Below are 14255 nucleotides of genomic sequence, written 5' to 3' on the forward strand. Positions count from 1 at the left end.
TTTGCATACACTAGGTCCCATATTCAATCCTCAGCATCTCCAGCTAGATCTGCAGAGTCACTGCCAGTCAATATACAGTACTGAGCTAGATGGACCAGTGGTCTGACTCAGCTTCCTGAGTTCTTTGGGTGTGTTGCAGTGGGAATCGTAGCAAGGATAAGAAAAGCTTGCCAAAATAGAGTGTAGGTGTTTTCTGCCTTTTCTTCCCCAATCCCTGTTTGCCATTCCCTGCAGAATGCTTTCCTGCCCTCTCTCCATGATGCAATCCCTCCCTCTGTTTCTTTTCCACAGTCCATCGCCAGACATCCCACCACATCCATCACCCCCTCTCCACGCACCTGCCTCTCCCCTACAAGAAGAGACTTCCCCACTCTGACAGAAAGAAGAAAAAAAAGAAAAAACCAAGAAAGACCTCTGTACCTCCCTCTGATGTCACCCCCACCATCCAGGAGGTGGAGGAAGAGGAAGAAGAGGAGGAGGAAGAAGAGGAAGCAGAATCTGAAGGGGAGGAGGTTCTAGAGAAGGATGCCTCGGCAGAGTCTGACCTTGAAGCCTCTCCCAAAGGAGAGTCTCATGGCAAACCAAAAGCAGGGCTGGCAGAAGGAAGCATTGAGGTGAGAGATTTCCTGCTCACACAGCAACAAGGGCCATGGGCTTGGAGATGCATATACAAGAATTAGGTACGGTGGAAACAAGGTTGAAAGATTTCCAGTACCCCCTGTGTTACGATGAGGCAGTGCAGATATTTTGTAGTGCTAGCTGACCCGACCATTAGTCAGAGTGTGGGTGTTGCCTCAGGCAGGTTTTAGCATCATGAAAAGATAGCAAAGTGTTAGTTATTTCATGTATTATTGTGTATTTATTTCTAGAGTGAGGTGCTTTTGACCTTTTCTGTTTCAGACGCCAAAAGAACTTGGCCAGCCTCGACTTGGGTATGTGTGTGTGCTATTTGTTGTTCTACCATAGACAGCAAAAATTTTGGGGCCAGCCCTGATTGGATGTGAATGTGTGCATGTGCATTATCTGTTAAAGACTGGTGGAATAATCACATACAGTGGTACCTTGGTTTAAGAACAGTGTAGTTTATGAACAACTTGGATCAAGAACGCTGCAAACCTGGAAGTAGGTGTTTCGGTTTGTGAACTTTGCCTTGGATAAGAACACGTTTCGCTTCCCGTTGAGTGTGTTCTATTTGTAAATTGAGTCCCCTGCTGCTATGGGAAAGCACGCCTTGGTTTAAGAACGCTTTGGTTTAAGAACAGACTTCCAGAATGGATTAAGTTCATATACCAAGGTACCACTGTTGTATGAAACAGCTGGATAGTATGAAGCATATGGGGGGGGGGATTGGGTGGATGGCAGTTTTCCAAATGATAAAGACTCACAGCCTTCCTTCTTTTTGTCAGTCTTAGCCAGGGCAATAGGAGTGGCATTTCCCAGGCTTCCTGACTGCTGTGCCAGATATGCTCTTTGCTTTGCTTCATTACAGTTTATCATTGGGAGTGATGAGGAGGAAGAGGAGGAGGAGGTGGAGGAGAAAGCCTGTGGCAGCCCATGCCCTTTGCCATTTCATGTGGCAGAGGAATGCAGTCACCTCTCTCCACTCCCCTATCTCTCCGATCTGCTGCCAGAGAAGGGACCTATTTCTTTCAAAAGGTAAGAGGGCTCAGCTCTTTACATGGTTTGGGCTTCAGATGGGATGCAGATGTTGTGGGTAGTGAAAGAAAGGTGCTTGTATGTACCCAATTCATGACCAAAATATTATTCTGAAGACCCAAACGCAGGTGGGACTGGGCTTAATTTGAGTCACATGTAATCCAAGTTTAGTTCTAGAACCTATTTCCAATTTCCAAGTTCAGTCCTGGAATTTGTAAATAGCTAGGGAGTGTGGATCTTTCTTTTCATAACTGAGAAACATGTGTGATGCCATCAGTGTGCTATATGCTTCTGGGCTTGAATAAGGGAGATATAAGCTCAAATCTCTGCTTTGCCTTGAAGCCCTCTGGGTGACCTTGGCCCAGTCACTATCTCAGATTGTCCTATCACTGAGGGTATGTTGTGAGGATATTATGGAATAACCCCCATGTACAGTGCCCTGAGCTCTTTGAAGAACATGATACAAATGTGATTGTTAACAATAATCACAACAGGCCCTCATGCACCTGAGATTAGGGGTCACTTTTCCCAGACAGAAGACCTGCTTTCCAAGCAAGCTTTGAGCAGCTTTGGTTTTTAGAAATGCAATTCTAAAAAAGGAACATCAGAGCTACCAGCTCTGATGTAACAAGATACACCATCAATTGGATGGAGAGGGTTCGTTTGCAGGGTTCATCCTTCCCACTAGGAAATAGCTTGTTTCTGCTGAGGCAATATTCTCCCTCGCTTCCAGGATTGTTTAGGAGAGATCAAAAGTACGTAGCCAGTCTCGTTCCCTGGCTTGTCTCCTTTTATAGGAACAACTTTTCCTATTGCAATGCCTGTGCCAACACCACACCCTCTGTTGCTGGTCTCCACAGTTTCCCTGGATATAAAGATAACAGAGTTTGGGACAAGCGCAAACTTTGGAGTCAGGTGCCAAGTGGGCAACGGGCAAGCTACGACCTGAAGGAGAGGGTGTGTATCGGCAGCATGACCGCCATGGAGAGTGCCACCTACCAGCGAATTCCCACAGATGAAGCTGAGGCTCAGATGCTGGCTTCTGCTGACCTTGATGATATGAAAAGTGAGGTTCCGATTGGGTCCCTGGTGATGGGGGTGGGGGTGATAGTGATGGTGTCTATCTGCCAAGATTCTCTCCTAGTGCAGCACTGAATGAATATGGGAGGCTTATAAATGCATAAATATTGCTATGCTGCATAGAACAATAGCCCTTTGTACTAAAAGTGGGCAAGTAGATTGCGCAGTAGCTTTCACAAGAAAGACACAATGAAGGTATATGTACCTTTTGTTTATCCCTCATATATTAAGTACTTAGATGGATACCGCCTCTAAAAGAGGTTGTGTTTTTGGCTATCACTGCATGCTCATTTATATTAATAGCTATTATAATATCTTCTAGCAACGGCTTCCATAGGTTAATTATGCATTGTGTGAATAACTGGTTCTTTGTTTGTCTTTAAGCCTACTGTTTCTCTGTATTGATCAATAACCACAAGCTTTTGTATTTGCGAAGGTTTATGATCCAATCCTCCACATATTTACTCAGAAATAAGCCTCTGAGTTCAATGGGACTTAAGTAACTTAAGTAAATATGCATAAGATTGTAAGCAGAGAATAATTGTTCCTGTTTTCTCTGTCCACCCCAGTCATGATTCTGCCAACCACTGTTTGTACCTCCTCTGACCACCTTTTTTATGAAGAGCTAAAAACCTAACTGGTTCTCTAGACCCCAATTGATCCCTCTACTCTCTGAGATCAGCACAAAGAAGTCCTACTTGCACCTACTCTAGTGTCAAATTGTTTACCCAAGCCACACAAAAATAATTCCTCTTGAGCTACCGTCAGAACTGCCTCCATCTTCCAGGCAGAAATAGGCACACTTTAAGCCAGGCATAGGCAACCTTGGCCCTCCAGATGTTTTGGGAGTACAATTCCCATCATCCCTCACCACTTGTCCTGTTAGCTAGGGATCATGGGAGTTGTAGTCCCAAAACATATGGAGGGCCAAGGTTGCCTATGCCTGCTTTAAGCCCAGGTCCTAAGAATAAAATAGCAGCCCTGTTGGATCAGATCAAAGGCCTATGTTGTCTAGCAACCTGTTTTTCACAGGGATGAACGAGATGTCTATGGAAAACCCACAAAAGCCTTTTACCACTGTTCTCCAGTAACTGATATTCAGAGGCATGCTGCCTTTGCTTCAGAAGGTAGTATGTGGAGCCATCATGACTAGCAGCCTCTAATAGCCTTGCCCTCCATGAATTTGTCTAAATAATTTTTAAAGCTTGTCCAAATTGGTGGCCATTCCCACATCTTGTGGTAGCAAATTCCATATGTGATGTGTGAATAAGTAATTCATTTTGTCTGTCTGGAATCCCCCACTATTCAGTTTCCTTGGATGATCTCTAGGCAATAGCAGTCAGTGTGGTTGGGCAGTGATGCTCACCTGACCTCCAAACAGCTGAGTTGCTGCTGCTAAATGGGAAAGGAGGGGAGTGGGGGAGCAGTAGGAAATTCAGCACAGTGCAAACATACCGGCAGGAGTGGCAGATTAGCTCCATCAATAGATTTGTGCTTTGCTGGACTTCCCACTGCTTCTCCCCCCTCCCCCTCTCCTTCCTGGTAAGCAGTAGGGACTCAGCTATTGGCGAGTGCTGCCACCCTGCCATGCCTTCCGCTACTGCCCCCAAGCTCAAGTATTATAGGAAAGGAAGAAAAAGCCTCTCTATTCAGGCCCTCCCGAATATGTCAAAAATATCCTAAATGTTGCTGTAAGTCATTAGATAGTCTCAGTGCATAAACACTGCCTTAAAGGTTTATTTAAAATGTGCAATGACTTTACTGAAAGTAATATAAGGTGTGCGAGTCTGGAAAAGAGGTAAGAAAAAGAACTGCGCTGAAATAAAATAATGGGAACTTAGCTTATATTTTGAAATTAACTCGTAGGATACCCTTACTTGTGAGGCTTAAATAAATTTGTGCTGAAAATGTATGATATGAATGTAAAACCTAGTTTTTCTTCGGTGATGTATCTCATGTTAACAACATTCATATGTAACACAAATGCCACAAGGAATGAGTAAATGGCAGGGAAACAGGAGAGTAAGATCTGGTAAAGTCTCTTGACAAATTATTCAGGCATGGAGGGGTCAAACTAGGACTTGCAAGGGAAACACAGAATTCTCAAAATAACACTAATGTGGGGAGTGGGGGGGCATTTGCGGGGGGAGAATCAGCAGGCAGGATGGGAGTGTGTAGCCTTCCACCTGCTGATTCTCCCCTGGAAGTGTCCTTCCCTTGGACTGATTAATTCCCTTCCCTGGAGCTAAAAACTGGAAACTGGAAACTAGTCTAATTGGGGGGTGGGGGTAGCTACCTAGGGGCATTTTCAGCAGGCAAGGGATGGTTTGAACACTGCTTTCTTCCACCCACAGATCCTTCTCTGTGAGTGCCAAGCACTGCCATTACCTCTGCAAAGGTGAAGTTGGGTGCTTGCTTTTGACAAGTGTGGCCCAAAGCTAGGAAGGAAGCAGACTGAAATAGGTTGTGTGGGGAGACTGATGGATATGAATCATCTGAATTAAGCCAACTAGGCATCTATCTGTGACTGCTCGTAAATGATGCAAATAGCATTTTTAGAAAAGGGCTTTTTCTCAGGACCACAGCAGGGAAGAAAATGGTTAAATTTCCTCCCAGGGCTGGATGGGATAATCATTACATGTTAAATGCAAAGACACATTTAGCATTATGTGTAGTTTGGCCCTTACACAGATAGTGCAGTGTGTCAGGCTCCCAACTTTATCCCCGCAAAATGAAGTGTTTAGAACCCCTTCCACATTTCCTCTCCACTCTGGGAATATTTCCCCCTTCCTTCCCCCTCCTCTCCTGTCCCCATATTAAACATGGTTTTGCATTATTGTGTGCTGACACAAATCATCGTTAAATCAAACAAGGTTCCCTTATAACTCTTGTTTACAAATCCACTTCCTTTTCAGGGTTTGATTCCTGCGTAATATCCTGTTCATACCAGGGTGAGGTGGGTCAATGGTCAATGGCAATAGTTTTGTAAAATCTGCTGTATCCTCTTGCCAGCCCAAAACTACCAGGGCAAATAATTTCTAAGTTGTTTCTTTCAACAATACTTTAAGGAAACACCACTGTAATCACTAGGGCCAGAAAAATGCATGTTCAGTGTCTACATGGAACTTTGCCATTCATTCTTCAGCTTAGTTCACACCTACACTCCCAACACTGTATTCAGAATCCACTGGTGAGGATTCTCTAGGCCTCAGTGCACTAGAGAAAAAGTCTTGAAATACTTAACTTCCTTTCTAGCTCTGGCCAGTGACCCACATTCTAGATGTGGCCTTCTGTTGCCAAGGGCTCAGTTTTGATTTATGAGTTTATGTCTTAAGATGCTGTCCATCCATAATTGACTGGATGGAATTCTGAGATGGTCAGGCAGGCCCTGTATCTTCCCAGGACTTTTATTTTCCCTACTGACTTTCTTGGCTCAGAGTTATCAGCAACCTTTTGTCTTCTGAGAGATCTATGCATTTTATCTCCTGATGGGAGTGGCTACATTAGATCCAGTTTCCTGCTCAGAGGGTCTAGTGTTGTTGCAATTGCTGGAAAGTTTCAAAGGCATTAGGATTCAGTTTATGTGCATGTGCATGTATGGGCTGCGCTCTATGCCATGTCCCTCCCCATATGCTGGTTCTTTCTATGTGAGAGCACAGAAGAGACGTCATGGAAATGCCAGCTCTGAGCCCCAGGACACAGAAAAGCCAATAGGCTGCTTTCCAGGCTTCAGTGGGAGGAGACACCCAAAGAGTGTGGGGGGACACAACAGGCAGTGCCACAAGCCAAGGAACCTCTTCCAGCAGCACATGTATTGGATCTCCTACAGCAAACTTCCTACTGAGCTGTGGCAGCGAGCAAGGATACATATATGCTCCCTTGGACTCCAAGCAAGCAGGGGAAGTCTTTACACTTTTCACTTGCCTAGATGACGTATGCTGGCATTTCTTCTCAAATCCTGTCAGAAGAAATCCTGAATACTGGACCAAGCAGCTTCCTGGATTGTGTGCTGCCTGAAGAGCTTCAGTCAGAAAAAGGGTCCACCTGCTAAGTCCTGCTCCTTGCCAATGTTGTGATTGTCACATGCCCCTCGACTCCCATCTTCTTAAGGACATAGCAATGGCTGTTCCAGACAGAGAGGATGCAGTGAAGGAGACAGGAGTAGGAGACAGCTCGGAAGTAGGGATAGCCATCTGTGTTGGTAACTCTTTTGGCTATGAGGACTTTGAGGAGTTTGCGCTCAACTTTGAAGACTATGACCTATGGGAGGCCATCCAGAACCACTTGGGCTATCCTAACTTGGACCCCACCCGTAAGTACCTGCTGAGACTTATACGCGCACATATGCACATTCCCTCACATAACCTGATCTAAACTTTGCTTAGAGTCTAGTCTTGATTGGGTGACCAGGTTCAAAAGAGGTCAGGACCTTTAATAGTTGTGCAGACAATCCCTGTGTGACAATTAGCAAAAAATAAAAAATAAAAAAATCCTTCTACAGAATTATTAAAGGTACAGAACTGTTGTCCTTCTTTGCATCTGGTCATCCTGTCTACCCCTGGGTAGATACAGAGCACAGGGAAGTTATACCTTGCCCTATCCCATGAACAAACTTTCAGGCATTTGTGTTATTTTGGCATGGAGTTTATCTGTACAAATCTACAAAGGATCGGAGGCTGAAGACACTCAATGACAGTGTATACTTCCTCATTCATACACAAATAGTTGCGCTCATGATTTTGCAGTTTGGTTCTAGGTTGTAATTTGTATTTTCTAGAAATACGGCTTTTGGTTACAGTTACACGAGCGTCGTGTTGTTCTTTTTTTTGAAAATATTTTTGTTGATTTTTATCCATATAACCCAAGTAACAAAATAAACTGTCACGAGACAAGCACATAAAAACTAAACCAAACCAAATCAGGGTTGGCAAGGGATGTTACATTCACAAGAAGAAATCATAAAGCTGTTTATCCTGATATATGAGCATAATGTTATAACATATATTATAAAGTGCAACGTATGCTGATTCTACTGAAGACACACTCACAGTGAAACACACATCTTGTAATCCTACTCATATGCACTAAAACCATATTGTGGCACAGAAGACCCTGGGTCTTAATTTATCACCCAGGAGTTCCTATTATCAGTGCTGGACAGAACCACATAGCGTACTTGCTAGAATTGAGTCAGCCCAGGCTGAGAAGCAGAGTGGGGGCTTGCAGTGTTTATTTATCCAAAGACTTTCCTTTGGGGCCCACAGCCTCCCAGGTCAATTTCCACCATGAATACATAGTGAGAGAAATAAGTGAGCAGCTCTGATCTTGGGACGTACAGGAGGAATGTTTTCTATGCTGCTCATTGGAGTTCTGGCTGATTTAGAGCATGTCTAAATCCTACAATTTAAAGCTGCTATCGGCCCTTTTGAGGGGGCGGAATCTAGGCACCATACAGATACATGTACTTTCCCCATGTGGTGCTAAGGGCAGAAGGGCTTTACATCAATAAAACAGCACTGGGGGAAGAGAGTTAAATCTCCTTTCCCCCACAACTGCTGCAATCAGAATTGCAGCTACTAAATGCCATTTAATATTTTTTTTAAGAAGGCAGGAGATCTTATTATGGACCTCCCACATCAGATCTGTTTGTTCTTGAAGCACCAAACTCGACTTCTGTCTGCACTGCTTAATCCCTCTCCAAGGGGATGTCAGGCATGGGAGGGGGACACAGATGTATGTGACTGACATGTGAGTAGGCTAATATTATTCTCTATATAATAATCAAACAATTGCACCTGACATGCTTTATACATCTTACACAAGTACACGAGTTATACACCTGTATCGCACGTATATTTGCCCTCAGATGTTATTTCTGTCTCCAGATGACCTGTACAACTTGCCTATAGAAATTATGAGCACTACATATAATATGACCCCAGAATAGCAGCTCCAAGCAGCTAGAGTGCATTAGTATTGATGAGCACTTATTGGTTTTTGTCACTCTTATGTAGCTGTAAATGGGATGGTGTGGTATCCAGCTGTCAACAGGCCTCAAATCAGGCGCACAGCCAGTGGGAGGAAAATCCCTCCGGCAATGTATAGATTTTGTTTATATTTAATTTACAGTGCAATTTGTATATGTCTACTCAGAAGCAAGCTTCATTGAGTTCAATGGAACTTACACTGAGGTAAGCGTGCATAGAACTGCAGTGTTAGTGACCCAGATTCCCAAGGTGTCAGGCTGTAAAATGGTCCTTCCCATGAGAATGTGGAACAGGGGAGTGAATCCTAGCATTGCAGAGGAGACTGAAAGGAGATATGATGACCATCTTCAAAAATCTAAAGGACTGTCACGTGGAACAAGCTTGCTTTCTCCTGCTCCAGAGGCTGGGACCTGAACCAATCAATTCAAATTACAAGAAAGGAGACACAACATCAGGAAGAGCTTTCTGATAGTAAGCTGTCTGACAGTGGAACAGACTCCCATGAGAGGCGGTGGACTCTTCTTCCTTGGAAGTTTTTATGCAGAGGTTGGATGACCATCTGTCATGAATGCTTTAGTTGAGATTCCTGTATTGCAGGCTGTTGGGACTACATGACCCTTGAGATCCCTTCCAACTCTATGATTCTATGATTCTATTGCATTTCATACTCCCAAGATCTATTAAAAGTAGATGAAGAACAGAAAGAGGGCATGGATAGCTGAACTATCCTGAGAACACTTGGGCAATACTGTCCAGAAGTGCTGTATTGCTCATAATTTATGCTACCTTTCAGTAATTCCACTGCTGTTGGGGGAAAATGAGAACCCCTGAACAGTTGCCCTTGGCACGAACCATTAACTTAATCAACCCTCGCTCTCAGAAAACAGCTGAGAGATCACACCACAGCTCCCATTTTAGGTCAGAGAAGCCCTCAACTATAGCATTTGAACTGATGGCATGAGAATGTCTGCTCTGGCGTTAGCTCCCAAGGCCTGTCTAGACATTGGCAGACACTACCTTAAACACTGCCTGCTTTTTGATGTGGGAGAACAGGAAGGCAGAAAAAAGTTGCTTTTTAACTTGTTCATAAATGAGCTGGAATGAAGAGTGTGGTGACACCAAATTGTCCAGGGTGGTAAAAGCAAAAAGGATTTGTGAGGAGCTCCAAAAGCTCCACACTGGACATGGATAAAATAGCAAATGAGGCTTAATTTCACCAAGTGCCAAGTGATGCACATTAGGCTATTTCCCCCCACCCTAACTTCTAGGGTCTGAACTGACAGTGACTAACCAGAAAAGAGATCCCGAGGTCACGGTGCAGAGCTCAATTAAAATGGCAACCCAATGTGCAGCAGCTGGAAAAAAGGCAATTCCATGTTTGATATCATTAGGAAAGAGATTGAAAATGAAACTACCAGTTTGATAATGCTATTACAATACTCTGTGGTGCAACTGCTCCTGGAGTACTGTATACTCTAGTCACCTCACCTCAAAAAAGGTTGTTATAGAGCTGCAAAAAGAGCAGAAAAAGATAACCAAATGATCAAGGAGGGGGGAGTGGTGATGAAGAACTCCCTCTGGAGGAGAGGTTACATTTGAGGCTTTTTAGTTGGGGAAAAGGTAAGTAATAGGGAATATGATAGAGGTATAGTCATGGTGAGGAGAAGGTGGATGCAGAAAAGTTTTCTCTCCATCTCAAAGTACTGCAAATGAGGCTAAATATGGGGAGGTTCTTCACATAGTTATCCTGTGGAATTTGCTGCCATCCAACGTGGACGGGGTTTAGGTAAATTAATGATGAGGCTATCAGTGGCTACTAGTTATGATCACTGTGTGCTGTCTTCAGTATTGGCATGCCTTTCGGTACCATTTGCTGGGGAACATGTATGGCGAGAGAGCTCATGTTGTACTTGTGGGTTTCCCATAGGCATCTGGCAGCCCCGCTGAGAGCAGGATGCTGGATTAGGTGGGCCTTTCGTCTCATCCTGCAGGGCTTTTGCATTCTTAACCTTTGATAGATTACACCCTAGGTATTTTATTTATTTCTGTGAGGGAACCACAAAGCAAAACAGAATAAAGTTTTCTCTGTAACATCTCATCTTGTGAAACCAAGTTCAGCCTTGTGTATTCTAAACTATGCAGTTATATGAATGATCTTGTCACTATGTGATAATATGCAAACAGCACACATATGTATATGAATATTTAGTTCTTCTAAAATGTGGACTGTTTTCCAAAAACATGCTGATCAGAGGGGGCGAATTATAATATTCAAAAGCATGACAATCAGATGTCAAGATGTTTGCTGTGGGGAGAGTCAGCCTGATACAGTGTTGGGCTAGGACTAGGACGATCCAGGTTCAAATGCCAACTCAGCTACAAAGCTCACAAGGTGACCACGGGGCAGTCACTCGCTGCCTAATCTGCCTCACAAGGTTGTGGTGAGGATAAAATGGGAGCAGGAGAATACTGTGTACTGCCAGAGCTTCTTGGAGAAGATGTTGATAAAAAATGTAATAGATAAAATAATAAAGGGTGTGCCTGTATACCTGTGATACAATAAAATTCCCTTCCTATACTGTCACTTACAAAGCCCTGAAAACCCTTCTCCCCACTCCCTGGCAGCCACAGATAAGCACATTATGTGCCCCCACTGCCTTGGCATTGTTCCTGCAGCTTCCAGAAAACAAACAGCAACAGCAAATTGTAGCTGAGCAGAGGTTTTGCCATGCTTCATGGAGTATATCACAGTAGTCATCTGTGCCTCTCTTGAGATAGAGATCTATTGCATAAGCACCTGCACCTGCTCAAGAAGAGTGTTCAGGGACAAATGTGTGGGAATAAAGCCTCTGTTTCCTGGCTGTGTTGCAAACTGCTTCACAGTCAGAATGTAGAGTAAGACAAGGACAGAGAGGGGCCATTGCTCAGTGGTAGAGCATATGTTTTCCATGCAGAAAACCCCAGGTTCAGCATCCAGCATCTCCTGTTAGAAGCATCTTAGGTAGAAGGGCTGGAGAGCTGCTGCCTTTTGGAGTAAACAGTACTGATCAAGATAGATCAGTGGCCTGGCTCCTTGAGGGACATTTTCATAGCTACCTTGAGACCACAGAATCCTGAAAAGAGAGGGGCTGTGTATGCTCTACTTTAAAAAGGAAACCTAACACCCCTAGTCCATACCCAGGTTATCCAAGCTGTGTACTGAGAAAAGCTTAATTCTGTGTTTTGTGTTAAGCAAATTAAAATGAATAGGCTCATTTTTCATTCTGTTTCTTATAGACATGCTGAGGAAGGAAGGAGCTATGCAGAATGCTGCCTCCATGCCCCAGCTTGAGCTAGCAGAAATTTTGCTCATCCCTCTTCTGACTGCTAAGTTTTCACCTAGTATTGCTTACCCATCTCTTAGGGCTAGAAATATGGGGCTGAAAGCTGAGCTGCTCAGATTTCTGACTATGCTCCCATGGCTGTAGTCATGGCATACAGACAACCTTGGCTACAGAAGGACAAGTTGCTTTTCCCTTCATTCTTCTGCTTGCCCTTGCTCCTGCCCTGCCTTTTTTCTAGGCCACCGTTTTGAAGATAATCCAGGAGTAAGAAGACATCTGGTTAAGAAACCCTCCCGGAGCCAGACGACCAGAAGCAGCAAAAAGTCTTTGACTTCACAGTCTGTCAAGAAAAAGAAGAAGAAGAAGAAGCTTGACAGGAAACCCCACGAGGTAATGGCCCTGCCTTGTGGAGACCTCACAATCTACAGGCAAAATTGGTAGTTTCAATCAGGTGCTGGCCATGTTGCCTGTTGGTGAATTGCTTCCCACAGAGGCAGTAATTATAGTCATTATAAGACTGTGTGACCCAAAAGTGAGGCTGAAGCAGTGTCTACAGAGTTCATGGCAAGTAGGTAAGTATAGGTAAGTAGTTTTATCCTAATCTGTGTTCTTTGGGTCTCCGTTGATACAAGATGCCCTATTTCAAGAGGAGAAATGGCTGGCCTGGAAGGGGAAACTAAGGGTTCATCCACATTTTCTGCTTGTGCCATGCCTAGAAAGCACAGGTCCAAGTAATTTTCCCTGAGGGAAAGCAGAAGTGTGGATGAGCCCTAAATCTTTAGAGACAGTTGAGATAATATGAATCTAGACCTCCTCCAGTTATATTCTTTGTGTACTCTTGGCCCATAGGCTGTATCAGATCCACAGGATGAAGGCAGGCACATATTTCCTCTGAAGTTATCTCTATTCTCTCATAGCAGGTCTTAAGCATTCTGTCATCAGCAGGGATTTCTGATGCTAAGAGGACAGAGCTAAAGAGCACCACCCCATGACAGCAATAGGTGCTAGGTAGGTTATTCTCATGAAAGAACTTGGACAGAGGAAGCAGCTGCAGTTCAGTTCCCTTTCTTTCCTCTGACAGGTATTTGTGGAATTGAATGAATTAGTGGTGGAGAAGAACCAGGACATGCACTGGAAGGAGACAGCGCGCTGGATCAAATTTGAGGAGGATGTGGAGGAGGACACAGCACGATGGGGGAAGCCTCATGTGGCTTCACTGTCCTTTCGCAGCCTTCTGGAGCTCAGGAAGACTATTGCCCATGGTGAGTAACCAAGGTGGGGTTGGGCTTTTGTCCTGAGATGTATGTTGACAAGACCTTGATAAAAGCTATATCCCAACCTGCAAACAAAAGGCACAAATCAACAAGATCTCTCATGATTCAGACTCTCTCAAGGGAAAGAGAAAGAACGGTAGACAATTGTGGGTTGTCTTCTGATTGCCAGGATATCTTTTCCATCATTCATGGCAGCCTGGTCCTGAAGCTGAATGTGCAACACTGAAGTCTTGGGCTAAGAAGGAGGCCACCAAAAAGGTTTGCTTTTTCTCACAAGAGGTTCAGATCCAATTGAAGATTTAGGGCAGGATTCAATTAAGTTGTTGTATGCAAAGAATGAGGTCCACCCGCACAATGGGACTTCCCTCCTCTTCTTCCTGTGCACTCCCTATGCCTCCTAAATCTGCTCTGGATGGTTGAGGGAGCCCCTAGAACAGGTTTAGGATGTGGGGTGGGAAGGTGAGGGGGAAAGTCCTGTTGAGGGAATACTCCATGGGAGATTCTGGGGAGCAACATAATGCCCTGAGTCATTGAGATACAGTACTGTTATTGCTTTTCAGAAGCAAACTGGTATGAGCTAAAATTTCCTTTGCACAGGAAAAATGATAGGAGGCAACAGTCTGAGATACTTTGTGCCTGAGAAATCTCTTCAGTGATCTTAAATGACCTAAACCTATTGGTCTTCCTGATCCCAGGAGCTGTTCTGTTGGACCTGGAGCAAACAACATTACCTGGCATTGCTCACTTGGTGGTAGAAACCATGATAATATCAGACCAGATCAAGGCCGAAGACAGAGCCAATGTGCTCAGGGCCCTGCTGCTCAAGCACAGGTAAGTAATGTGCTGGCATTAGAAAGACAGCAGGTTGGGCTTTGAGTGGCAGGGTCACATGTGGAAGAGCTGCTGAATGTTAAGGAAGAGTGAACAGTGGTATA

The 14255-nt window shown here is 44.2% G+C and overlaps 1 protein-coding gene across 5 annotated transcripts in view; it reads left to right on the plus strand.

Annotated features, from left to right (window-relative positions):
• SLC4A3 (solute carrier family 4 member 3) overlaps positions 1-14255 on the plus strand; it is a 44390-nt gene that overhangs the window by 14767 nt on the left and 15368 nt on the right. For 4 of the 5 annotated variants that reach the window (XR_014542615.1, XM_083590828.1, XM_083590827.1 and 1 more), the window contains 6 exons: positions 292-614; positions 1490-1656; positions 2517-2722; positions 12285-12436; positions 13128-13308; positions 14016-14151. Coding sequence is in view for 4 of the 5 variants with exons in the window: in XM_083590828.1 (XP_083446954.1) it covers positions 292-614; positions 1490-1656; positions 2517-2722; positions 12285-12436; positions 13128-13308; positions 14016-14151 (1165 nt within the window). In the remaining variant the exon portion in view is untranslated. Of the gene's footprint in view, positions 1-291; positions 681-900; positions 933-1489; positions 1657-2516; positions 2723-12284; positions 12437-13127; positions 13309-14015; positions 14152-14255 lie in introns of those variants that run through there. The other variant, XM_083590830.1, reaches the window with a different exon arrangement.

This window comes from Podarcis filfolensis (genome assembly GCF_964270895.1).
Source record: "Podarcis filfolensis genome assembly, chromosome: 1".
Classification (NCBI taxonomy): domain Eukaryota; kingdom Metazoa; phylum Chordata; class Lepidosauria; order Squamata; family Lacertidae; genus Podarcis; species Podarcis filfolensis.